Source organism: Triturus cristatus, chromosome 5_2, assembly GCF_964204655.1.
Source record: "Triturus cristatus chromosome 5_2, aTriCri1.1, whole genome shotgun sequence".
NCBI classification, from domain to species: Eukaryota; Metazoa; Chordata; class Amphibia; order Caudata; family Salamandridae; genus Triturus; species Triturus cristatus.
Genome location: NC_140588.1, coordinates 270,242,646 through 270,268,363, shown reverse-complemented (window position 1 = coordinate 270,268,363; position 25,718 = coordinate 270,242,646). Strand labels below are relative to the sequence as shown.

Below are 25,718 nucleotides of genomic sequence, written 5' to 3'. Positions count from 1 at the left end.
TGATCAAAGGCATCTATGATGAAGATTCAAGCAATCCTCAAGGCCCCAAATATCTGAATACACTACCTATTACCTAAGCAAAATGTCTGCACCTCTTCGCCAGTCCATTATCCACAAAGCAGTCAAGGTGTTATTTACATACAGGTACAATTTTCTTGCAGCAAACTGCACCATTGCCATTTTTTAACCATGAAATTGTCTGGCGATCGCAAATCCTCACAAACGAGTGCATCTTCACTACAAGCCATACACAAAATTACACTTCACATTCTTATAGAAGAGGCATAATGTTTAGTTTTAGTTAAAGAAGTATAGCAAATAACAACCTCCTGCTGTACTTGGAAATAATTAAGTTATATAGCAGACACTCCCTTTCGCCATTTGTGCCTAGATAGTAGGCCAAAATCCCTTAAGTGGCTATATGCTGCATGGGTTATCACGGTTTGCATTTATATAGCATAGTGTGATAAATGCCCTCCAGTTTTATTCACAGCACATTCTGGTATATAGAACTGCATAAAACAAAACATTTTTTCACACCTGTGTGTCTCGGAAGAAGTAGAAGATGTAAAAGTAAAGTTGAGATATCACTAAACTCTGCAAGCAGCGTACTAAAAGGATTCACAGCCTCAATTTTTTTTTTTTTTTTTTTAATTGTACCTTTTTTTACTCATCTTTTAGAAAACCACGTGGCCCATAACCCCAGGTGTATTATCAAAATCCTGCACGTGCTACCTCTGGATTCTCTGCGATGCTCATACCAATATAACAATTTTCCAGGATAGAGGTCTACAATTTCAATTTTTCTAGTTACAAATTGTTCAAGTTGTTGATCGGCATCTTATCCTCATTGACTCAAGCAGAAGCCTCCTACTTAGTACAGCAACGTTTAGCCTTTATTCTCACAAAGAGTTGAAAGTTAAGAATTTCACAAATCCCACTGACTGCTTGTTGAACAAAACGCTCAGGATTCTCAAAGACAAGCCAGACAAAATTAGTTTGAGATTAAGAGACCAAATATTTCTGCTGCAGGCTAAAAATCCTGGTGAACAGATGTTTAATGCCCTATGGGTTACAGGTCTTTCAGCCGTAATTGTACTTTACATATCTTGCCTTTAAGCTCATTACTTGCCTTATACGGGGCAAACCAGGACCTTCCCAATTAGCCTACATTACATATAAACTGATTAGTGCCGGGACTCTTAATAGAAAACAGTTTTCATAAAATAGTCGATACATGTTTGATGGGTTCTTTTTTTCAATATATATTACAGAGTTCTGATGCGAAATTCTATTAAAAGCCCCATATAATAAATTATTAAACAACCGGTTTAAAAATATATTACTATATGGTGAAACCTACTGGGTGTAGGAGCATTCACAAGCACCTTGCCGCAGATGTATTTGGGCGGAAATTAAAAGAATTAATCTAGCACCACAATTTTATAGGTAAAAAAAGAATTACCTACATTTCTATGAAAACGTTTTCAAACAACATATTTCCACAGAGTTTTAAGTAACAAAAGGGTTATATTATTGATCGGAAAGTATCAAAAAACATTTTAGAAGTTTCATATTTAACAGAAAATATCAATATCTAGACTAAACAAACCCAAACAAATGTAATTAAGTGCTCGTAAACTAAAATAAAAGGGCCTGTAATCAACTAGCCACTTGAGTACTTCCACAATGCTTTCCATAGGGGTGCTATTCAACAACTGTCTTTTTCATCAGTCGTTGATACCAGTCTGGGATATGTGGGGCATCAACTTAAGTCGCTTGTTATGGTATGTTATAGGGGTATTTGTTAAGCGTGCGGCTACTCCATGGAGTGTCCCGGTGCTATCCTGACCCCAGGACAGAAAAGATGAAGAACAGCCGGTAACAGCCAACAAGACTGCACTACTGTTGGAAAAGCCAGGTCTTTAAGCTTCGCCTAAAGCTGAGGAGATCACATTGTTTGAAGGGAAAAAGGGAGACTATTCCATAACTTTGCTACTATTACTTGAAAGGAGCGGCCTCCTTTGTAAGAGCGGCAACATTTAGGCACAATTGTCAACTGCTGAGATGATGATGATGATGATGATGATGATGATGATGATGATCGCAGTGTTCTGAGTGGTTTGTAGGGCTGAATTTTATTCCTAATATACGGGGCTCCAATGTTGTAGAGGGCCTTAAAAGTTAGGACCAAAGATTTAAAACAGATCCTTTGTCTTACCGGTAACCTGTGCAAGGTTCTGAGATGAGGAGACATGTGTGACCTAGGTCCGACCAAAAGCACAGACCTTGCTGCCCCATTTTGTACTACCTGCAAGCGGTTCAGTAGGTAGTTCGGAAGACCCAGGCACAACACATTTATGTAGTCCAACCTTAATATAATCAGGGTTTTCCTATGCGGCATAGGGAGCAGAGGGAGGAAATTTCTCATCAAGCCCGAAACAGGTGCCAGCAGTCGATTGAACTTGGGACTTCATGGTCATGTCGGAGCCCATCTTTACTCCTAGATATTTTACGGTGGAGACTGGTTTCTCTGGTGGAGACACATTTTTAGGCCACCATTGGCGCCACTCATCATCAGGTGTATGACCAAAAAAGATAATTTCCGACTTGTCGGAGTTGCAGAGCAACTGATTTTGCCTAAACCAGTCAAACACCTTAGTTAGGCAGACATTAACCTCATTACCATTTAACACCTCATCCTTCTCACAGGTGAATAGTAATTGTGTATCATCTGCGTATGATATAATTTTTGCCCCGTATTGTTCAGCTAAAGGAGCAAGAGGGGCCATATATATATAATAAACAGGGTCAGACTTAAAACGGAACCCCTGTGGGACCCCTACATTCAGTGCTTGAATGGGGCTTGAGAAAGGAGGAGCCCAAACTGTTTGCTGGCGGTTGTCCAAAAAGGAAGTACACTATCTTAGCACCGTGCCCCCTATGCCTCAATCTATGAAGGAGGCGTTCATGTGGCACGGTGTCAGAGGCCTCCGACAGATCTAATAATATCTGCACCGCCTTTCCACCTCTGTCTAGGGTGATTTTGACCGTCTCTGAAATTTCTAATAGAGCAGTTTCTGTACTGTAGTTTGCTCTAAAACCTGACTGACTTGGGTGAAGTACCTGGTTGACCTCAATAAAATCAGTGATGATAGTATTCACATTTCTCCAAACCTTGGAGAAAAAAGGTAGAAGCGATATGGGTCGGTAATTGCTAGCTACCAAGGGATCTGCTAGTGTTTTTTTTGTTTTTTTTAAAGTGGAAGAATTTTCCCATGCTTCCAATTTATTGGCATCCTTCCTTCGGACAGAGAGGGATTCAGTGTCCGATTTACCGCTGGATTTATTGCTTCGGCCATTGATACCAACGTTTTTGCTGGGCAAGGGTCGGAAGGGGATCCGGATTTTAGGGCCTTAATGATTTTAAGTGAGGTGGCCATGGGCAAGAACTCCAGAAGGGTATTCTCTGTAGAGGGGCCTGTGAGGAGAAGCCGGACTGTACCACTAACCTCGTCCTGGCAGGGGCTACTGAAAGAGTCCTGTATGGTTTGAATTTTCCTATAAAAGTATTGTGCTATTTCATTTGTCCATGCATCAGTAGGGGAAAAAGTTTTTGGAAGCATTAGGAGCGGTGAAATCCTTAACAATCTTGAACAATTCTTTAGCGCAGTTGTCCGCTTGTTCAATTTTTCAGCCAAAAACGTTTTCTTTTCGGCTCAAACTTTTACATAATGGGCTTTCAAGGCCATTTTGTATGCAAGTTTGTTTGTAGGATCAAAACTCTTCCTCCATCGGCGTTCTAAATTTTTACATGCACTTTTACTTTTCCTTAGGGACTCATTAAACCACGGTGCTGAACATCTGCCTTGTTTGGCCACTTGTAATTTAATGGGGGCTAACTGCATGGTACACTCCTGAAGCTTGCAAGGTATTATAGAAACTACCTGCCTAGGGAGGAGATAATTAATTGTACCAGATTCCAACCCATACCCGGTATCCCTCAAATACCTAGCAGTGGATAATCCTTACTCTCCATCAGTGTAGCAGCATTATTGTATGTATGAAGGATTGCCACGTCAAAGGACTTCTAAAATGTCAAAGTATATACTGATATAACCAGTTCTAACACTCCCCATCCAGTGCATATTCAAAGTCACGACCAGCTAGATGCTAGGGTGTGTACAGCACGTTCAGTGTAGACTGTAGGAAAGTACTATCCAGACCTATGGGCAAAAACTTTCTGGCAACATCTAGCACTCACGTTTTTAATGCCCCACTTATAATGCATCGCTAAAGCTGCATTCTGCTCAGCTGCTTAAATACTATCTGGCTGTCTTGTGCCTATCAAATCCTGGCAGCAATGGAAGCTCTCTCATCCTCCCGACAATCAGCACCCCTTGTCTGGAAGGGTGTGGTTAAGACTGTACGAGCAAGGAGATGTAGTATGTCATGGGACTTCACAGCAGGCAGACAACTCTGCTCAACACAGTGGCATAGCTAACCCTCTAGCCGCAGTGAAGAGGGAGGGGGTTGCTGGAGAGTTTTCTTTGTTTATCGCCCTGCGTCAAACGCATTGAGGAGCGAGGAGGGGGTGCTTGCTATTGCCGCCCTGAGACAGCAAATAAGAGCGGGGAGAGGCCGCCGCCCCCAAAACTTGTGCCACCCGGGGCAGACACGGCCTTCCCCCCCAATCCCCTCCACCCCACCTCCTGCCAACTACGCCACAGGCACAACATCTAACATCGTCCACAACAACAAATAATACATTGGTGTGTTTCTAATTTACAGTTAATTTGCGGAAGGAACAGTTTGGAAGTCTAGTTATCCCCAGAAGAAATTTATCAGACTAAGAGCTGGAAAATAGGTGCAAACACCTGCATGGATCCTCAGCTCACTCGGACTTCACTTGTTGCTGAAAACACTAGTCAACCGTATTCAAAATAAAATGAAGCGCGGATCTGTGAAAAGCAATGCAAAGCAAGCACTTGCTAAGCCAACAGGTCGAACTTTTTGTTAGGAAATCCTTGGTTCAAGGTGAGCTACTTAGCATGAGACCACATGAAAGGTTTGTGTGGGCCCTACTGCTGAACCAAGTTCATCAGCAGAGTTAAGCTGTACATTTTAAAAACGGTGTTCATAAACAGGGTCATAATAAAACAGAGCTTGAAGATGAAATTTGCATTATAAATGGAGAACGTAGAGGCATACAAAGCTAAACTACATAATGTATATAGATTTGACAAAGAGTCCGTATTTTGTTGCATCTTTAGAAAGTTCTTGTGCTCACGTTTTTACTTTGTGAAGAAAAAAAGCCCTAAACCCAGCAAAATGTTATCATGATGAGACAGTGAAAATAAAGACACCATGCTATTCACTAATCACCCGCGTGCATTAATTTATGACAGACTGAGACACTCAAACAGCAAGCACTTCCTCAACAAAATGAAATGAGATTATTATTTTGGTAGGTCAGTGGAGTGAACATATAATTAAACAATGGACATTAAGATACGATAAATCTGCAGTCTGACAAAAAGAATACTTAAACCCATCACCAAAACCTAATGGTAAGGCAAACAGAACAATGCAGCGATCATCGAGATGGCATGACCTTGATGGATAGAATATCCATGCAATCAATGGCACACTGGCACACAATGCAAACCAATGGCTGAAGAGGGCTAACCCAAAGCCCACTATTTCTTTGTACCACAACTTACTGTGCTTTTTGAAAGAATTGTTAAAGTCAGCTTCTCTGTATACGTCTGTAGACAGACCTAAAAATATGACTCAAATATGCTGGTATATCGTGACTAAACGTTATGGGTGTCTCTATATTTAACTTATGTAAAGTGACAATATCTAACAACGCTAGTGCTTCGCTTGAGTCACAATATTAACCTGAGCCTTTATGGACTTTTTGCAATAAGATATTCAAACGTTTAGCTCTATGCCTTAAACCATTGGTCACCCAGTAACTAAAATGGATGATCTAAGTGATTAAATCTGAAAGTACAAAGAAAAGCGTTGCAATGAAAGAAAGGCTCGAGTACCACAGGCAAAGTACCTAGAACTGTTCAAGCTGACACTATCTTTTATCGACCACTCGGCAATTTGTCTCATTAAGACCAATTTAGCTCTTTTTAAAAGAGATTTGCTTTTATTAAAAAAAACTTCAGCCGACTCAATTATGGAAGGTAAACACGCTGACAGCGACAAATGCACTATATGGAAAAATAGCAATAAGCTATTTCAGACGTCTAGCAGCGAAGCAGATCTCTGAACTATTTTTATGACAATAACAAGCTCACAAAAGAGGAGGTTAATAAATTACAGCATAAAAAATACCTGGCAGAAGAATAAATTGCAGCCTTCCATGAAAGCATTCGGACTTCAAAAATATATACGATATAAAATAAGAACAAGCCACAGCAGAGCGCTTGTTCCCGCCAGCTGTTAAGTGCCTTTTCTTTCCTTGACTGGAGCCTAGCTCGGGTTCGTACTATCAAGGATTTCCTGACAACTTGAGGACAGACCCGTAGAGATCCTTTCTCGTTTTATTTTCCCACACTTTCCAGAGGAGCCCAGGAACAAAAACGTATTGTTTGCCGAAAAGGTAAGGACTTTTAAAAGTTTCTGAACAGCCCTCTGCGCATGAATCCTGAAGGTGTCTCTCTTCCGATGTCGTCTGATGGCTTGGGCTGAAACGTCAGGTGGCTACAGTTAGATTCTCATGTTCAAGGTTTATTTTGCTTTGTCATAACTTTGTGCCAAGTTTGTGTGCATAGGAAAGGAGTTTTTATAGCAGAAGACATGAACTCACGAGTAGCAGAGTGACAAAGGGTGAATGGCCCTGTTGTTTCTCCAAGTGCTTGACTATTTTCTTGCATTTACTGGTAGCGACCAGTTATACAACTTATGGATCAACAACAAGAGAGGGGGGAAGCTACTGGAGCCACTCTTAGTCCCCCTGGATTATATGAATCAAAACAACAAAAGAGTGAATCCTGGATTCAGAATGAACTAGCTTAAGAAAAGTGCTCACTGTGTTTTAAAAGAACCCTCACTCACCAACCTAGTTGGTGACATGCTTCATCATTGGGTTCCCACCGTAAAGGCCGAGTGCCTCTCCGGTGTGCTACGACGCCTGAACTACAGCGGAGCTGGGTTTTTTGGGGAGACAGTGCAAGAAGTGATGGTAATGTGAGAAGTGAAATTTAAAAAGGTGTCCCAATTTTATCCAAAAAGACTATTTTAATCATGGAAAACCGGAAACAGTTAAAAGAAAGTGTTGGATGCGTCAAAACTAGTTATAATAGACCAGTTGCATCCTGATTTAAGTGAAAAGCAGGAAAGTGTGTATCAAAAATCCTGTATCTACAGCTTGAGGGAAGCCTTAATAAAGAGTCAATTATTCCCAGCTAATTCGATGAAAGGAAGTAAGAACTGCAAGGACAGCAAATGAGTAGGCAAAGCCTTGCTGAGTCCGAAGCCATAGTGGTTACCTTAAGGTTGTGGCGAGGGATTCAGGCACATTCGCCAACGGCTGTGTCCCTTGTAAATATGAAAATAACTAAATCCAGCAAACAAGTACACAATTACAGACAACCGGTTTAATTGTTTTTCCTCTCGAGGTGGATATTTCCCAAACCCATTCTGCAATCTTCTACTTATGACATTTTCTCTTTCAACAAAGCACATAGAGGTAAATTGTGTTTTAGGCCAAACAGGAGAGTTGAAGGAACAAACGCTCGATTTGCTGCCTCTCCCCTATCGAGACACACAATGTAAGCGCAGATTCAGGCATGGCAAATCAGAAGATAAAACATAGTTTTGGGAATGTTGCGGCCAGTGGCCAAGTTTGCGAATTTCAAATTTCACACTGGTCGCAATGAAGGTCTGTACCTCCAAATGACAGAGCTTGATCCTAGGGCCCTGAAGAACCCGTATCCATCTCAGCTGTAGAACTTCGCTTTGGAAGCCTAAGGAAGATTCCAATCCCACTGTAGCTGGAGGAAAGTAAAAGATTAAAAGTTGCAGGCGTTCTTGGAATTGCCTCAGTTGACACTTCCTAAACGACTGCTCAGATGGACAACCCAAACTACACACCAACTTCTCGTAGGCAGAGGGAAGACACCAACATCAAGGTGCTGGTCCTCGTGATTATATGGGTCCATTTAGCCCACCTGAAACGCAGAGGGTGTGTCTCGATAGTCATCTCTGCAGAACGGGATCCATGCAACATCGGTCACAGAATTTACAGATATTTTTGAACTTTAGGCTGCTGGCTATACATTGAGGCGGATGCAGTTTCTAGATACCCCGATATCTGTGGAAAGGCTCCTATATGAAAGTGTAATACTAACATGGCTATGGTTTGTGCAGTAAACCTACTAAATAGTGCAAATAAAGTGAGTGCCTGATCACAATTTTAGCTTCTAGCTTTGAATTCTCTGACGCTTTTTCCAGAGTATGGCAGCTGAAATGAGGCTATGAACCGAAATAATTTTGCCAGTTCCGTCTTGTATGAAGGCAATTGGCATAAGTTTCTGTACACTACTGTATTTTTAACAAAAAGCATTGTGTACTATCCTGTGTAACAAAACCTAGACCCTACCTCGCTCCATAGAACAACATATAAGAAATATATACTCGATGCCAGTGTAGGCTTGGGGTTCTGACTTCAGGACTCATGGCGCAGAAAGGCATGTAAAGAAGCTTTATATGAAGTGGTGTATTATAGATGAATCAAACTATGTGCCTCGACAGCCGACTACAACTTGGGTAGGATTTTAAACTAATCAATTACAGATGTGTAATGAAATGGGATAGGGGTTACCTAACCTCTGCCCCAATATGTATAGTAATTGCGGAGTTGTTCAAAATTATAGGCATTCTAATGTACATGATTTGGAATGAATGGTGCATGCTATATATTCATATTGTGTAAAATACAAACTTCTATAAGTGTGGGATTATGCATCACCTGACAAGACGAGATTGTCTGACAGGTTTTCTTTGTCTGACTCAACACCCTCACCTGCATCTGCACAACAGTACAGACAGAATAAAATACACCTGTTAATTTTCGTTTTCTCCAAAAAGGTTTGTGTTTGAGGTTTAGGAAATATATCAGATATTACCGCAATAATATGACAAGAACACAACATGCTACTTACTCGTGCTGGGATTATTTACGAGGAATCCATCATTGAGCTCTAGTCTCAATCAGCTACATGCTTTTTCATGTGGGGAACTTGGTTTAGGATAGGTGGACCTGTGAGTATTTTGAAAAATCTTTATATATACTATAATTACCAAGAGTGTGCTTCGTTCACTGAGCTATCTAAAGGTACCAACTTGGATGCAAAGCGCATCGTGGTAAGTACCTTTATGTATGGCCTGGGACGATTTTCCATATCAACATGCAAAGAGTGCTTAATGTTGGCCTTATAATTGCAACGGATATCCACACTCTCGCTAGTGTTTACCTATAAACAATAGATGAGGGAAACGTTTCTTTTGCAGATTAAGCAAACAAGGCAAACTCCGGCTTATCTTCAAAATTATCTCACCTCATACGGTGACCTTAGCCATAGTGTAGCTAGGCTGTCCATCCAATCTCCATGTCTTCCCAAGAAGAAGTTGGTTACCTTTGCCAAGCTTTACGCCACAGAGGAATTGGTCAATACCAGGTGCCACAATTGGAAACACTCATTTTATCCAACCTAGCTCAAGTGGAAATCTTTTTCTGGCTCATATCGTAAGATTAGGACTTACTTTAGACAGACCCTTAAAGCAGTCTCCACACACATTCAACGTCTATTCTAAACTAGGTTCTGCATCTTGCATGCCTTGAAAATGTACCTCATCTTCTGATAGATATCTATATCGATAGACCGATAGATGTGTGCGCTTTTTACTATTTCCTTCATAATTACTAAGCACAGGGGGATAGAGCACACAGCAGCAAAGAATGCACAGGGCCAATTCATCAAAAGAAAAAATTCACTCAAGTATAATAAGACAAACAAATCCATCTGGGATAAAAACCAAGGATTCTGATCTTTTCTTGTTTCATCCCAACTCCCGAAAGCAGAATAGATAAGATGCAACACAGCACGATTCACAACAGACACTCCAAATGGCAAAGTCCTACATAAATATTATATTTAAAATAATCCCCTAACTCGAGTGGATTACAAATGTTAGATAAGATTCATTGTGACTGCATCATCGTCATCATTAAAAAAGGTTTAAGTTTTATATAAGCAAATTGACTATCGGCATCACAGGATCCATTTTAAAAATCAGAGAACCCCGAAATCTTCAATTGGTTATTGTTACACAGTAGGGCTTGTATGCCCTTAAGGCTTTCAAATCCTCAAATCGGCCAGCAGAGGCACCTGTCTTTTCTTTTGGAGTCTTCGCCGCTTTACCATCGACTTTGGTGCGTTAGAGAAGCTGCTTTCTCTGGGCCCGGAAAGAGAAGAGATGGAATCATCCTCATTAGAGCTGGGCTAAGACACGTAGATTCTGAGCCCTCTGTGATGGAATAGAACATACCCCCAACCCCCATCTCGAGAATTATCAAAGCTTTTATTCAGACCAGAGCCGCTGGCCCTGAAAGCACCTTGAATGCAATCCTTAGTGACAACGCCAGTCAGGTTGCACCTGTCACACCAGTGCTTTCCTCAACGATGATATCCTTAAGATTGAGGTAGAGCCCAATGATGATTTCAGACTCCTGTGATTGACCTCCTTTGAGACTGCATGTGGCCAGAGTCGAGTCTCTCAAATCGAAAAGACTCCCCAAGCAGCAGGTGCACTTCTGAGTTTATTTTCACATTGCTGTGCACTATACCGGATTCTGAGTCATTGGAGCCTCCGCGTACCCTTGCAGGGCCAAATCACATTCAACAAATCCAACACTATTCAATAGAGAGGGGCACATGCACCCCCTCCTTTCTCCATTGATTTGATCAGGTGCCCAAAACTTTACGCTACAGCTAGGGAGGCCAATGCGCTGTGAATGCATTGTAGTATCTGGGCCAGCAGCCCTCTTCCCAGTTAAGTCAATAGCGCTTCTGCTGTGGCCAGATTAGGCTACCTGTGGTCTCACTGCTGGCACAATCTTGTTTTGGGAGAGGGTGTACCGCGCAACACCCCGAGGCCAGTACCTCTGCCCAGTCGAGGGAGGCCCTAGCGCCATAGCTGTTACTTCAAAGCGCCCAGCAGTCAACCAAACGCTGGTGGTCTTCCACTTGTAGGTCCCGGCTACTTCCTTTAAGCGAGGCACTTCAGAGGCCACGAGCAGTACCACTCGGACCTCTAGCTCTAGGTGAGTATTTCTGGAACATGTGATTAGCATGGAGCTCCCCCCTCATACCACACTGCTGCCGATAGCCCCACCTTTGTGCATTTAGGACCAAAAGATTAAAAGGACCAGGAAGAGAGCTGATCAACAGACGCTGCATGATTGCGGCTTTGGAAAGCAGCATATCTCACACCAATCTTGCAAAAACAAATCCAGATCTGAACGACCCAGTTTACTACTGCCCCTTATCTCTCCACCCTCTGTAGGGCAAAGTTCTCGAAACCTACGTCAAACAACTGTCCTCTTATCTGGAGACGTACAGTTTGTTTAATGCCTCTCAATTGGGCTTCAGACCTTCCCACCGTACGAAGACTGCCCATCTTGCAGTAGCAGATAGTAATAGGCTATCACTTGATGCCGGAAATTCCGGCATGCTGGTTCTGCTTGACCCGTCGGTGGCATTTGATACCATTTCTCATTCCATTTCGATACAACGTCTCCATCAGATAGGTATCCAGGGCATTGTGCTTGACTGGTTCAAGGACATTCTTACAGACAGTGTTGCGACTGTCTATATTGCCACCTATCACTCTAAAACCATCCTTTTGGACAAGGTGGTGCCTCAGGGCTCCTCCTTGAACCCCACGCTTTTCAACATCTATGTGCACCCCCTCACCCAGCCCAGTTGGCCAAGTCTTGTGGGTTTGAAATACTTTCCTATGCAGACGACACCCAATTGGTTATCTCGTTCGGGCATGACATTGAGAAAGTAAAACAGCGATTTAACGCATGCATGAAGAAAACAGCCATCTGGATGTCCCACAACTGTCTTCAATTGAATAGGGGCAAAACATAGATTCTTCGGTTTAGTAAAGCCCAACTCTATTGGTCAAATGGCTGGTAACTGGCTGAACTTGGCCCTGTGCTCAGCAGAACAGCCAGGAATCTGGGTATACTTCTGGACGACACTCTGTCCATGAAAAACCAGATAACTTCCACCTGTGACTCTTGCTTTGGCATACTGCGCATGGTTAGGAAAATCTTTCAGTGGCTTCCTTTGAGTTCTCTGAGGACACTTTTCCAGGCATTAATCATCAGCCTCTTGGATTACAGCAATGCCCTGTTCCTCGCTATAAATGATTTCCTTGTAGCCAAAATGTAGGTACTTCAAAACACCGCTGCCCGCATGGTCAACAACATGCCGCCAAAGACACTGTAGGCTCCCATGCTTAGAGGCCTCAATTGACTCCCCATTAAAAAGAGAGCCCTGCTCCTCTGTCGCCTTGTCCCTGCTAGTGTTAGCCACGTCTTCTCTTCGCCTTCCCCCCTCCTACAACCCTAAATATGACCAACCCCCCTCACAACCTCTCCCGCCCTACAACACTCCCGCCCTACAACAGTCCCCTCCCTCACCTTCCCTCCTCCCCCACCCGCCCTGGTCATGCAGACCTGCAGACCCTCAGTAAAATGCCCTTCCCCCCCCCTCCATACTTATGACAGCAGAGGCGATCACCAACACCGCCGGATAGAACTGCGCATCCCCCACTCTCCATAGCCCGCACTCATTTTGGCAGTGACATATGCCTACATCAATGATAGCAGGCATGGCAGAAATAGCTGCCATCCACCAGGAACCCCCCCTCCTTACCAACTACACACTCCCATCACCCACCCCACTCTCACACATACATGAAGGTGCACAGCTCCAACCATACCACTGCCGCCCCCGTATACTCGCTCCTTAAAATATAGGTCTATCTCCCCAGGAATACCCTTTACCCGTCCCCCAGACCGCAAACAGGTGTTACCAAGGACATCTCAGATAGCACCCTTAGGGGAGCCGACTCGATATTAGAGACACGGACACCAGATACCTGGTAACTCATCACCTGCATATAGATGCCCGGAATTCCCCTGCCCCCCCCCCCCCCTCCATGTTCATTAATACTGCCCCCAAATGTATGTATGTGGGCACCCCCCCAGGGAGTACCCAGCTCATACCTTTTGTCTGCTTCCCCTGCTCCGTGCAGTTCCCTCCCCTTTCCACTCCCCCCACCTCTCACTCCTCACCGTTAAATAGGATTAAGGCTCCCTGTTTTTCGTTTTTACTGATTTTTTACAGATAAAGAACGACAGAAAACAATGTGTTTTCTGTCTGCATTTACTTTTAAAAGTGGATAAATACAGAAAATTGTGCTTCTTTTAAATGACTCGGAGCGGTCTTTCATGAATTGTAGCCTAATAGCTGAGCAGTTGGACAGCATGGGAAATTAAAAAACAGGATGAAATATCTTTAAATAATGGCATATGTCAACATACATATGTGGTATAATGCAAATATTCAGTGGATATATTATTACATAATATTTGTCAGCGTAAATACCTAAATGATGACAGACATCAAAGTATGAGTGTGTGTCCTATCAGTTAAATATGGAAATGTACAGTTTTACAACTTCATTTATACACTAAATAAATATGGATAAACACAGATAAAATGGCCCAAAAAATAAATATGTAAAATGCAGACAGATATGTTAAAAAAATATATACCATAAAACCGGGAGCCCTAAATATAATGTACCCTTCCATCCATGTTATTATTGTACATAGTTACTGTACCTATTTGGAGGATGACGATTATCCATGCTGTGCATCCTTGTTAGTTCTTAATAAAGAATTGCAATACAAAAAAAGAGAGCAGGGTTTAAAACTCCTCTGCTTGACTTACAAATCTGTCAGGCTTAGGTCCAAAATATCTTCAGGACAGACTTACTGCATAGCTTCCTGATAGGAACTGAAGACCTAAAAATCAACTCCTGCTACATCCTCGGTGCATTCATAGATCAAAATATGGTGGCCGGGCATTTTCCTATCTCGCCCAACACCACTGGAATAAGCTCCCTCTGTTTATTTGTGCTTGTCCTAGTTTTTACGGTTTTAAAAAACATCTTAAAATGTGGCTGTTTTAGCTAGTTGCCTCTCTCATCTCCTGCCTGTCAGAGCGCCGAGATGTCCCTTCGGGGTTGAACCATGCGCTATATTAAGATTCAATTAACAAATCTTGCCTCCGAATGAAAATACCTCATTTTCCATGTGCTCTTATTTGTGGACAAAGTGTTGCTGAATAGCATACATGGAAGTGAACCATGCTTGAACTTTCCACATGCAGCAAAGAAAAGACTTGCAACAATGACTGGCAGAGAATGCGACCTGGGATTCCTAACAGAGGACGCGCATGCAGAGCATGAAACACAAGTTAAAACATTTATGTGAATAAATGTTGAGGAATACCCATTGTGAATGACCGTTGTGTTTGGTTTTTTTTGTGTGCACAAAAATCTGCAGAGTAAAGACAGAAACGTTATCTTTAAAAGGCTAAGGAAAGGTTATCGTACTGCTCAAAAAAAGGTTTTCTACAAACTGATGTTTCTATATTCGGCCAGCCAGCAAGTTAAGCCCAAAAAGGCTTACGTCTCCATTTTAAAGTATGTACTGGCCCAGCTGGTATATAGTGCTTCATCTTGCTATTTAGACTTCGTAGCACTTTCAAAAGCCTAAATATCGAACAACTCGCACTCCAGGAGACTGGACCAGGGTCACAAACCCATCCCTCAATCCCGGTTGAGGCAGTGGACACCCACCCACTGGATGGAGAAAACATCCGCGCTACTGCTATACAATAGCCATTGGAGACACTGAAGTACTCCCAAACACCACCAGAATAAATATTCATGCTACTAGATTCCATCTCTTCCATACATGCTAGTTGCAGTTTTCCAGTCAGGTTTGTGCACTATTTATGCTGCTTACCGTTTGGGCTTTTGAAAATCCCGCTAATGTCATCAATCTGTCTCTTCTGAGCGGTCTTGAATTCTTTGAGAGACAGGTAAAGGACCTTCCGCAGCATTCTATCTTCTGACCATGGGATACCGTCACTGTCATCCTAATAAAACGAAAAATAACAATTTTAATGAAACCGAATGGCACTGCTTAACAAAGGGCATTCAAATACCTTTATATTTTGCTGCATAGCACGCTTAAGCCGTTGCTTAACACTGTACATAACATGTTACAACTATCAAACTGAATGTTATTACATTTATCGACTCCAAAAGGATGGAATGCTAACAATGAGCTGTAGATCACTGCAGATGTCAGTGACGAGCGTTAACTTATTGAGCAGTTTTGCCTTACTGTGGACTGTGAACATGCGAGGAGCGTAAATTCCACTCCCCCGGTGATACAAATACTGATGTGAAAATACCTTAATGATCCCATGGCTAGAATTGTTTGTAAAGTAAATAAAAGCCAACACTGTAACTGGGCAAGCAGTGAGCAAGCCAAGGTTTCATCACCTGTGTAAGCGTTTGCAAATTAGTTTTTTAGGTCTAGGACTATGGTCAGGTATTGCAGAGTCCCCTCCTCCAAACACCGTGATTTGATAGCAGACCCCAGATCATCTACCCCAGGATCTCCCCACCAGCATTCTCCCCCCTTACCCGAGGCACAGATCACACACAAATGCAGTCAGAACTTTTTGGGTTAGGGGTCGTAGCAACCCCGGCCCTATTTAATTACACACAATACATCATAAAAATTTAGCATTTCACATGAATAAGCAAAAACCCCCATAACACTGCATACAGTATTATTTACATATTCGTGGATGGCTAAACTTAACAGAGACTGTAATACATAGCCATTCCTAATCGTAAACTATACACTGTCTCTGCATATCCTGCATTGAGCCCAAGCGTAAGTTCATGACTGGTCCAAATACCAGTGAGGTCCCCCTGGAGTGACCTTGCACGGGAGGCCCATCTGCCCAGAAAGTTACCACCCCCTAAGGAGCTGTGCTTCTAGCTTGACATCCATGCGGGGATTGGCCGTATAGGCCTGTTGGAAGCGTGCACTCCCCCACCCGACGCACCCTCTAGCCGTCTTTACAAAAGTGCCCCCTGGAGGTCCCTGAGAGACTGCGGTCTCCCACCTATCCACATTAACAATGGGGATGCCTTCTAAGGACCGTAAATACCCCACCAATCAGGACCTTACCACAGACAAAGGATACTATCGTAGAAAATATGACACATACTGACCACTGCAAGAAAAATAGGTTAGACAGGACAATTGCAACAAACCGTAGAACATTTACCCAAATTCCACATCTGAAAAGGAAAATTAAAACGTCAGGTGGCACAGCAACAGAAACCAGACATTCACACAAGACAATCTGCTGCCTCAGGGGATTGTGGGCAGGACAAGAAAAGGTTAGATTTTCAGCCTCCGCTGGGGCAGCCAGCAGCGCATTGTCGGATGGAGTGGCGAGTGGTGAACAGAATGCTTTGTTGCTCCGCCACCCCTTTAAAAGGGGCCGGGTCCAGCACAAGTTGGTTCCCTTCTGACTCGGAAGTCCTTAATGCACCGGGAGGATCAATGCCAGAGCGTGTTAGGGACTGCTGCCGGTGGCGTCACTCGCCGCCGACACCGGCCCTGCTCCTTCCGCAGGGACCAGCACACATTCATAGGCGCGGCACGCCAGAGTCCGTGGGCGCCTTGGCAGAAGGGATGTAGGCTCTTTGAAACTGCATTGCAGTAAGGCGCATAGAAGGTAACAGGAGGAACACCATGTCACATGACCAGATGTCGTAACAATCTGAATTAGTGGCCTTATAGGCTGGTATGTTGTGGATTCATTTATGTATCAGCAAATAGTGCTGGCAGACACGCAATGTGAATGCTGCACAAGGAGCGTGCTGCAATTGGAGGTATTGAAAAAATGCACAAAATTCTGGGCACACTTTGCTAATGTCCATTTAAATTACCAGTTAGCCAGTGAGGGATGATGGGGGACCTGAGGGCAAGCAACATGGGATATACACAAGTGTCCAGTGTATTAATGCGGTGAGGATGAACAGGTTCTTTCATTACCCAGCTCACCATTAGCATGGCACTAGTCAAGGACAAGCTGCTACCAGGCTGAAAATAATTTCAGTGCAGACTATCAGACACTTTATGATACCTAAAATGAATGAATGTTTAATACTTGGCATAGAAGACAACCCAAGTTGAGAGAGCTTATACACTCCACATGGAATTTAAAAAAAAAAGTTCAAAGATTACAATGTAGATTGTTCATTTACATATTGCACAAGAAGCCAACAGCCATTGCACCAGTTGCAGCACACCGCATTGGTTTCCAAAGATGAACAGCAAAACAAAGTATACGTGTTGTCTTGTATGACGTCCTCACATACCAGATAAATGTTCAATCGGCGTCAAGACCCAATTACCATAAAAACATTTTTTAAAGACCCATCTGAATGTTTGATAAGCCTTTTTGATATTGAGTTGGAAGAAGCATCAGACTACAGTCAATCCATGCTTATCATTACAAAATTATAACTCAGAAAGCTCGCTTCCATAATTTACTCCTTAGGTATCCCTTTGGAATTAAATTTTCAGGACAATTCCCTAATTTTATTTACGATCATCTTCGATGTATTTGTTGCCAATGGTACGGGTATCTTTAATCAAGTCTTTATAGTCATTCTCCTCAGATTATGTTCTGCCATTTTCAGCAACTACAATTAATATTAATTAATAAAAATAAAAAAAAGATTGTGCCACGTCTTATGGTGGTTTCTATAAGTATTGAAGCTCCAAATAGACTTTCTAGCGATCTGGAGTTCTTCTATTTCCATTTTCTCTGTAAGGCACTCAAACCAGTATAGCACTGGAATGTCGCTTTTTATGCAAGCTCGGTTTCTGGTGTTTTTATATTAGCAGACCATCACAGGTTGCCCGAATCCCTCTGTCAGCAGAACTCTCTTTCAGGTTACACAACCTTCGAAGCCTAGGCAGACTTCAGGACACAGGTTGAAATCGCAACTGTCTGGCAGACCTCGATAAAAGGAGTGCCTCGGAGTAGGGTAAAATAAACACCCTGGTTCCTCACTAAGGAACTGCAAAACCATCAGTAAGGATTATACAAAAAAAATACCGACTAAGCATTTGGCAGCAATTCCTACACAAACCAGCAACCCCCTTTACAGGCAAACTTCATACCGGTTAAGTGAACTTAGAAGAGTTTGAGGAATACAACATTCATGGCAGTCAAAAGAAAACTAGCTTGCATAGTAAGGTTTTGCCACCCTTATGCTCCCAGAATTGATAAGGTCCTATTCAGCTTTATAGGCTGCTGTTGTGTGTTAAGTACGAGACATGTGTCTCTTTGCACCCTGCAGCCTTCAAAGTCTAATGCACTTTCTTCTGCGACGACTGAGCAGCTCTTGTTCCCAAGATGGAAACAGCACCTCTGTGCTAGATGCAAACAGACCAAAAAGATTTGCTCAGCATTGGAGAGAGGGTGCGCTGGAGAGAGGGTGCGCTGGAGAGAGGGTGCGCGCGAGAGAGACTGCTTCTGAAATAAAATCCTACACCCTGCGAATGAGACAATTCTTAAACTGCAACATAATTCAGCTGATGTAGGTGGATTGACTTGCGTGGCTTCAGGCGGCCTTTGACAGCAGTTGCAACAGACTGTACAATCAAGGCCCTTTTTAAATTTCCACTTGTCTCTAGACTGAGCATACTAGATTAAGTTTTAAAATGCAACAGACACAACGGAGAAAAATAAATGTATCACCAGAGGTGTACACAGTAATCCGGTTCAACAGTAAAAACATTCATGTTGACCTGGTGTATGGATTCTTTCCAATTCAACTTTCAAGTAGATGTACTGCTCTTTTCCAAATCTCAGCAGCAGGAGGCAAGGGTACACCTCATCTGGTACAAAAAGGAGTTCAAACAGACATTGGTTGAAGGAGTGGTTGCAACACCAGCAAACCTCACATATTGATGCCCTTTCTTGCTGCTGCTGCACTTGCATAACAAAGCATAAACCTTGAAATCAGGGATATGGTTTATTCTGGTCATCACAGAAAAATAAAAACATACCACTATGAGAGATTAGCCCTGGAATTTGTGAAAACAGATTCCGGGGTATACTATAGGTTTGAAGAATACTTCCGGAAAAATAAAATTAAAATATATTTGTTCCTGCATTATTAGAAAATAATATGCCGACTAAATAGCTCAAAAGCTCAACCAACTCAACATTATTCTTGAATTTACTTTCATTTATTTAAAGTTTTACATAGTGCAAACATGACCCGAAAGGGTATCAGAGCGCTTTACAATTGATCACGGTGAGAGAAACGTGCATGGTCGATATTAGAAATGGGTTTTCATTCAAATGGATGCCACAAAGATATGCAGGGGGGGGGGTTAAGTAATAAAAATAAAGAACCAATGATCCTTGATCTTACACATATTTTACCCATCACTTAACAGATTAAAAAATTAGTAAAAGTGAGATTGTTCTGAGAACTAGGCCTGTGGATTTCTAACATACCCCCTACCGACAAATAAGCAATATACACCGCCCAACGTTAATCACCTGGAAACCCATCCCTGAAAGCAGCTGGTTTTACAACAGCAACAAAAAAGCTTGATGACTTTTAAAACTCCAATACTATTGTGCCACAAAGCAAATACAGAAGGTGCTTTTAATATCAAACTACTCAGAGTACTGGCATACAGTGCAATGGGCTGGTGTTAACTGGGAGAACACTCTTCTTGCGACCACATATGAACACTACACGTTGCCTTCATGGTGAGGTGGGGTACACCACAGAGTTCCTCCTATCTCACAAGAGTGTGCGTCGTGGCACAAAGTGGTAATCACTATACTCATAAGATTTCCGTTCGCAGCAGATTTGCCATTATGGTCCGTTAAGCCTATCCATAAACAGAGGGTTGCTGCAATATGGTGGACAACCTGTTTTTGACTAACAGGCTTATGTTGTTTGAGCAAGCACACGAAATGTTTGGGATGGCTGTGGGGCAGTTTTTGCAATATGCAAGAATGCCAACCTGAAATACATTTCTGGGTGCTCACCAGTCTAGGATATAAAACAAATCCTTAGCCTTGCTGGGGGCAAACGACTAATACCGCAACTTTATAATGTATAGGTACAGGGTGGGGTGGAGGCACAGAACAGTCCTACAGGATATCAATCAATCAATCAATCATGGAATTTATATCGCGCACTACTCACCCGGAAGGGTCTCAAGGCGCTTGGGGGTAGAAATCCACAGGCCTAGTTCTCAGAACAATCTCACTTTTACTAATTTTTTAATCTGTTAAGTGATGGGTAAAATATGTGTAAGATCAAGGATCATTGGTTCTTTATTTTTATTACTTAACCCCCCCCCCTGCATATCTTTGTGGCATCCATTTGAATGAAAACCCATTTCTAATATCGACCATGCACGTTTCTCTCACCGTGATCAATTGTAAAGCGCTCTGATACCCTTTCGGGTCATGTTTGCACTATGTAAAACTTTAAATAAATGAAAGTAAATTCAAGAATAATGTTGAGTTGGTTGACCTTTTGAGCTATTTAGTCGGCATATTATTTTCTAATAATGCAGGAACAAATATATTTTAATTTTATTTTTCCGGAAGTATTCTTCAAACCTATAGTATACCCCGGAATCTGTTTTCACAAATTCCAGGGCTAATCTCTCATAGTGGTATGTTTTTATTTTTCTGTGATGACCAGAATAAACCATATCCCTGATTTCAAGGTTTATGCTTTGTTATGCAAGGGTCTGCTACTGCTCGAACAGCCAGGTCTTGAGCGGTTTCCTGAAGGCGAGGTGGTCCTGGGTCAGCCGCAGGTGGACGGGCAGGGAGTTCCATGTCTTAGCCGCCAGGTAGGAGAAGGATCTTCCTCCGGCGGTGGCTCTCTGGATGCGAGGGACGACGGCGAGGGCGAGGTTCGCGGATCGTAGCTGTCGGGTGGGCGTGTAGAAGGTCAGGCGGTCGTTGAGGTACCTTGGGCCCAGGTCGTGGAGGGATTTGTGTGCGTGGGTGAGGAGTCTGAACGTGATCCTCTTGTTGACAGGGAGCCAGTGCAGGTCTCTCAGGTGGCTCGAGATGTGGCTGCGTCGGGGGGCGTCCAGGATGAGACGGGCGGAGGCGTTCTGGATACGCTGAAGTCTTTTCTGAAGCTTGGCTGTTGTACCGGCGTAGAGGGTGTTTCCGTAGTCTAGTCTGCTGGTGACGAGGGCCTGGGTGACAGTCTTCCTGGTCTCGGTCGGGATTCATCTGAAGATCTTGCGGAGCATGCGGAGGTTGTGGAAGCAAGATGAGGAGACGGCGTTGACTTGTCTGGTCATCGATAGGGAGGAGTCCAGGATGACGCCCAAGTTGCGTGCGTGGTCCGTTGGCTTGGGTGCGGTGCCCAGGGCCGGGGGCCACCAGGAGTCGTCCCATGCGGAGGGCGACGGTCCCAGGATGAGGACTTCTGTCTTGTCCGTGTTCAACTTCAGGCGGCTGATGTTCATCCATTCGGCGACATCTTTCATCCCTTCGTGTAGGTCGGCTTTGGCGGTGTCGGGGTCTCTGGTGAGGGAGAGAATCAGCTGGGTGTCATCGGCGTAGGAAATGATGTTGAGGTTGTGTTGGCGTGCGATGGCAGCGAGGCGTTTCATGTAGATGTTGAAGAGAGTAGGGCTGAGCGACGATCCTTGCGGGACGCCGCAGATGACTTCGGTGGCCTCAGAGCGGAACGGAGGGAGGCGTACTCTCTGTGTTCTGCCGGAGAGGTATGAGATGATCCATTCCAGAGCATTCCCCTGGATGCCGGTGTCGTTAAGGCGTTGGACTAGGGTGCGGTGGCAGACAGTGTCAAATGCTGCGGAGAGGTCAAGGAGGATGAGTGCCGCTGTTTCACCTTTGTCGAGCAGGGCTCGGATGTCGTCGGTGGTTGCGATGAGGGCGGTCTCGGTGCTGTGGTTGGCTCTGAATCCGGATTGCGATGGGTCGAGGGATCCGTTCGTCTCGAGGAAGGCGGCCAGCTGCTTGTTGACGACCTTCTCGATGACTTTGGCAGGGAATGGAAGGAGCGAGATTGGGCGGAAGTTCTTGAGGTCGGTCGGGTCCGCTGTTGGTTTCTTCAGTAGTGCGCTGAGCTCGGCGTGCTTCCAGCTCTCCGGGAAGGTGGCTGTGTCGAAGGAGGCGTTGATGATGTCTCGGAGGTGGGGTGCGATGGTAGAGGCGGCCTTGTTGAAGACATGGTGGGGGCATGGGTCGGTCGGAGATCCGGAGTGGATGGTGTTCATCATGCGTGTCGTGTCTTCGGGGGTCACTTTGGTCCATGTCTGGAGGATAGCGGCGGGGTGCGTAGGTTCGGTCGATGGGTGCGGGGGTGGAGCGCCGAAACTGTTGTGGATGTCGGCGATCTTGCGGTGGAAGTACGAGGCGAGGGAGTCGCAGAGGTCCTGCGAGGGAGTGATGTCGTTGTTGCCGGTGCTGGGGTTGGAGAACTCCTTGACGATGTTGAAGAGCTCCTTGCTGTCATGGGCGTTCTTGTCCAGTCGTTCCTTCAAAGATTTCTTCTTGGTGGTGCGGATGAGCTGGTGATGTCTGCGGGTGGCGAGCTTGAGGGCGGTCATGTTGTCGGTGGTCTTGTCGAGGAGCCAGGCCCTCGAGGGTGCGGCAGGCCTTCTTGGAGTCCTTGAGTTAGTCGGTGAACCAGGGGGCTTTCTTGCTTCTGGGCCTGGTGAGTGGGTTCTTCAGTGGGGCGAGGTCGTTGGCACAGGAGGTCAGCCATTGCGTGAGGTCAAGGGCTGCTGTGTTAGGGTCCGTTGTCCTGACCGGTGGGTTCTGGCTGAGGGAGGTGGTGAGCTGGTCGACGGTGATCTTGCTCCAGTTTCTGTGGGGAACCTGCTTCGGGTGGTGGTGGACCGTGTTCTTCTTGAAGCTGAAGTGGACGCAGCTGTGGTCAGTCCAGTGGAGTCCGGTGCAGTGGCTGAAGGTGACGTGCTTGCTGGATGAGAAGAGGGGGTCGAGCGTGTGGCCGGCGTAGTGGGTTGGGGTGTTGACCAGTTGCTGGAGTCCGAGGTTGGCGAGGTTGTCCAGCAGGGTGGTCGTGTTGCAGTCGTTGTTGTTCTCCAGGTGGAAGTTGAGGTCCCCGAGGAGGATGTAGTCGGCGGAGGGGAGGGCGTGAGGGCTGATGAAGTCTGTGATGTCTTCGCAGAACTGTGCGCGTGGTCCCGGGGGTCTGTAGATGAGGGTGCCTCTGAGGGTAGTCTTGGGGTCGGTGTGGATCTGGAAGTGCAGGTATTCGGCGGTGTTGAATGCGTCGGTGGAGTCAGTCGAGATGCGAATGGTGCTTTTGTGTACGATGGCGATCCCTCCTCCGGTCTGGTTGTTGCGATCCCTCCTGATGATCTTGTAGCCGTCCGGGATGGCTATGGCGATGTCGGGGGCTGAGGAGTCGTTCATCCAGGTTTCTGTGAGGAAGGCGACGTCTGGAGATGCGGTGTCGAGGAGGTTCCAGAGTTCCACGGCGTGTCTGTGGACGGAGCGGGTGTTGATCAGGATGCACTTGAGGTGGTTGCTGTTGTCCGTCTTGGTGGGCGTGGTGCTTGTTTGGAGGCAGGAGAAGTTGCAGGCTCGGCAGACGAAGGGTCCATGGGTGCGTCGCGGGGACGCTCGGTAGCATCCGGGGGCTCGGGCGGTTTTGAGTGCGATGAGCGTAGCGAAGTCGTAGGTCCTGCGGGGGGGCTGGCGGGCGCGGGGGCCAGGGGGTCTGGCGCTGGGCGCGGTCCAGGCGCGGACGGGCGCATACGGGCTTACCTTTGGCGCACCTTCGGCGCACAATCGGCGCTCCTGCTGCGCGCGTCCGCTGCGCGGTCGCGGAGGGGGTGACATAAATAAGGAGCCGGGAGGGAGGGTCAGCGGGAGGCGGTATCCGGAGGCAGGCAGCGGCGTCAGGTAAGTGGCGGGAAGAAGATGCGGAGATCAGGCGTCAGGCAGCGGAGGCAGAGCAGTGGCGGGGAGCGTCCGTTCTGTGAGGCACAGGAGGTCGCACTGGACAGTCCGCGGTGTCCCCGCGGGGGAAGCCTGCCCGAAACCGCTGACTGGAGGAAATCATGCAAGCGAGTTAAATGCATCGCGTTAACGTTCGATTTAAAACTAACACATTTCAGTTTCTTACACTACCCCGAAAAAGCAGGCAACGATTTATCCTGAAAAAGTGCCAGCATGTGGTAGGTGGGGCTCGCAGAGGGCAGATTTCCTGCACATTCCGTGGAGCTGTCTTTAATTTGAGCATTTCTAGGGGGACATGAGGGATAGTTTGAGAAGGAATACCGGTGTAATGCACGAAATGATAGCAATACCTTCTTGAGATATTTCCTGCTAAGAATGGCTGTAAAGTGGAATCACATATGTTATCATTGGGAACAGTCTTGGCTAAGAGGCGAATAGGAATACATTGGCCATGCCCCGCTGCCTGGTGGAAGGAGGGACTTGATGTAATGGGGAGTGGCAGACAAACAGCATATGACTGCTTCATGGAAGGAGGACAAAGAGGTGAAGGATCTTGCACAGTGGCCAGAAATGAAGACTAGTTGGACACGCCCGAACAATAGACCACCTTGAAGGTAGGAGGTGCAAGGAGGGAAAAAAGTGTAATGGAATCCATCAGATGACATTCTTATGAAAGGTTTGCTAAGAACTGAATTGTGTTGAACAAGCATAGTGAAGGCTTTGGTATGGTTGATGAAAAGACGCTCTGTTGGTGAAAAATCAAGATCACCGAAATTGCGTTTTTTATGGGATGTTTTTGATGAAAATTAAAAAAAACAAATTTAATAAAACTGCCCATAGAAGTGAACAAACAATGTTCAGTACCCAAGAACTCCAAGAGAGTGTAAGTAGAAAACATCCTACTCTTTATTCTTAATAGAGCACCATGGTATCAGGACAGGCCTTTGGAAACGCAATGAGAGGTGGGTAGGATAAACACATACTCTTACTCTTTCATTTTGGCCAACATATATTGGTATTAAATAAAAAAGTGGTCAAAAAGAATCCTACAACAAGGATCAGCACTCAATGGGTTTGATTTCTATGCCTAATTGGGGGGGGGGGGGGGGGGGCTCTAAAATAAGTTTTAATTCTGTAAAGGTCTAAAGCAATGGCTTGCACCCTCTAAAGAAACACTTTACATGGGTTCGAGACACTCTCGGGCATACAAATACTGATCATGGTCACAAGCGGGGAGGAGCCCTTGTTAAACACAAACCCAGTGCTGGATCTGTTGAATTATGCCTGGAAGGAGCTCTACATGGGCTTCTGGTTACATGGCAGGCAAACTGGTCTATTTATGTGCTTCACCCACCAGAACGTTTAGGTACAGACTCTTAACCAAGATGCAAATGAGTTTCCTTGGGCTAGATTTTCCTGGCCACATCGTTAAAAAATGTTATGTTTTAGAGTTACATTTGCTAGCATGTTAGCTACTGGAAGACTTAA

General features: G+C 44.8%; 1 protein-coding gene across 3 annotated transcripts in view; it reads right to left on the bottom strand.

Moving 5' to 3' along the window:
- JARID2 (jumonji and AT-rich interaction domain containing 2) overlaps positions 1-25,718 on the bottom strand; it is a 671,808-nt gene that overhangs the window by 421,611 nt on the left and 224,479 nt on the right. For all 3 annotated transcript variants that reach the window (XM_085607031.1, XM_085607030.1, XM_085607032.1), the window contains exon 2: positions 15,134-15,266. In XM_085607031.1, coding sequence (XP_085463157.1) covers positions 15,134-15,266 — 133 coding nt within the window. The remainder of the gene's footprint in view (positions 1-15,133; positions 15,267-25,718) is intronic.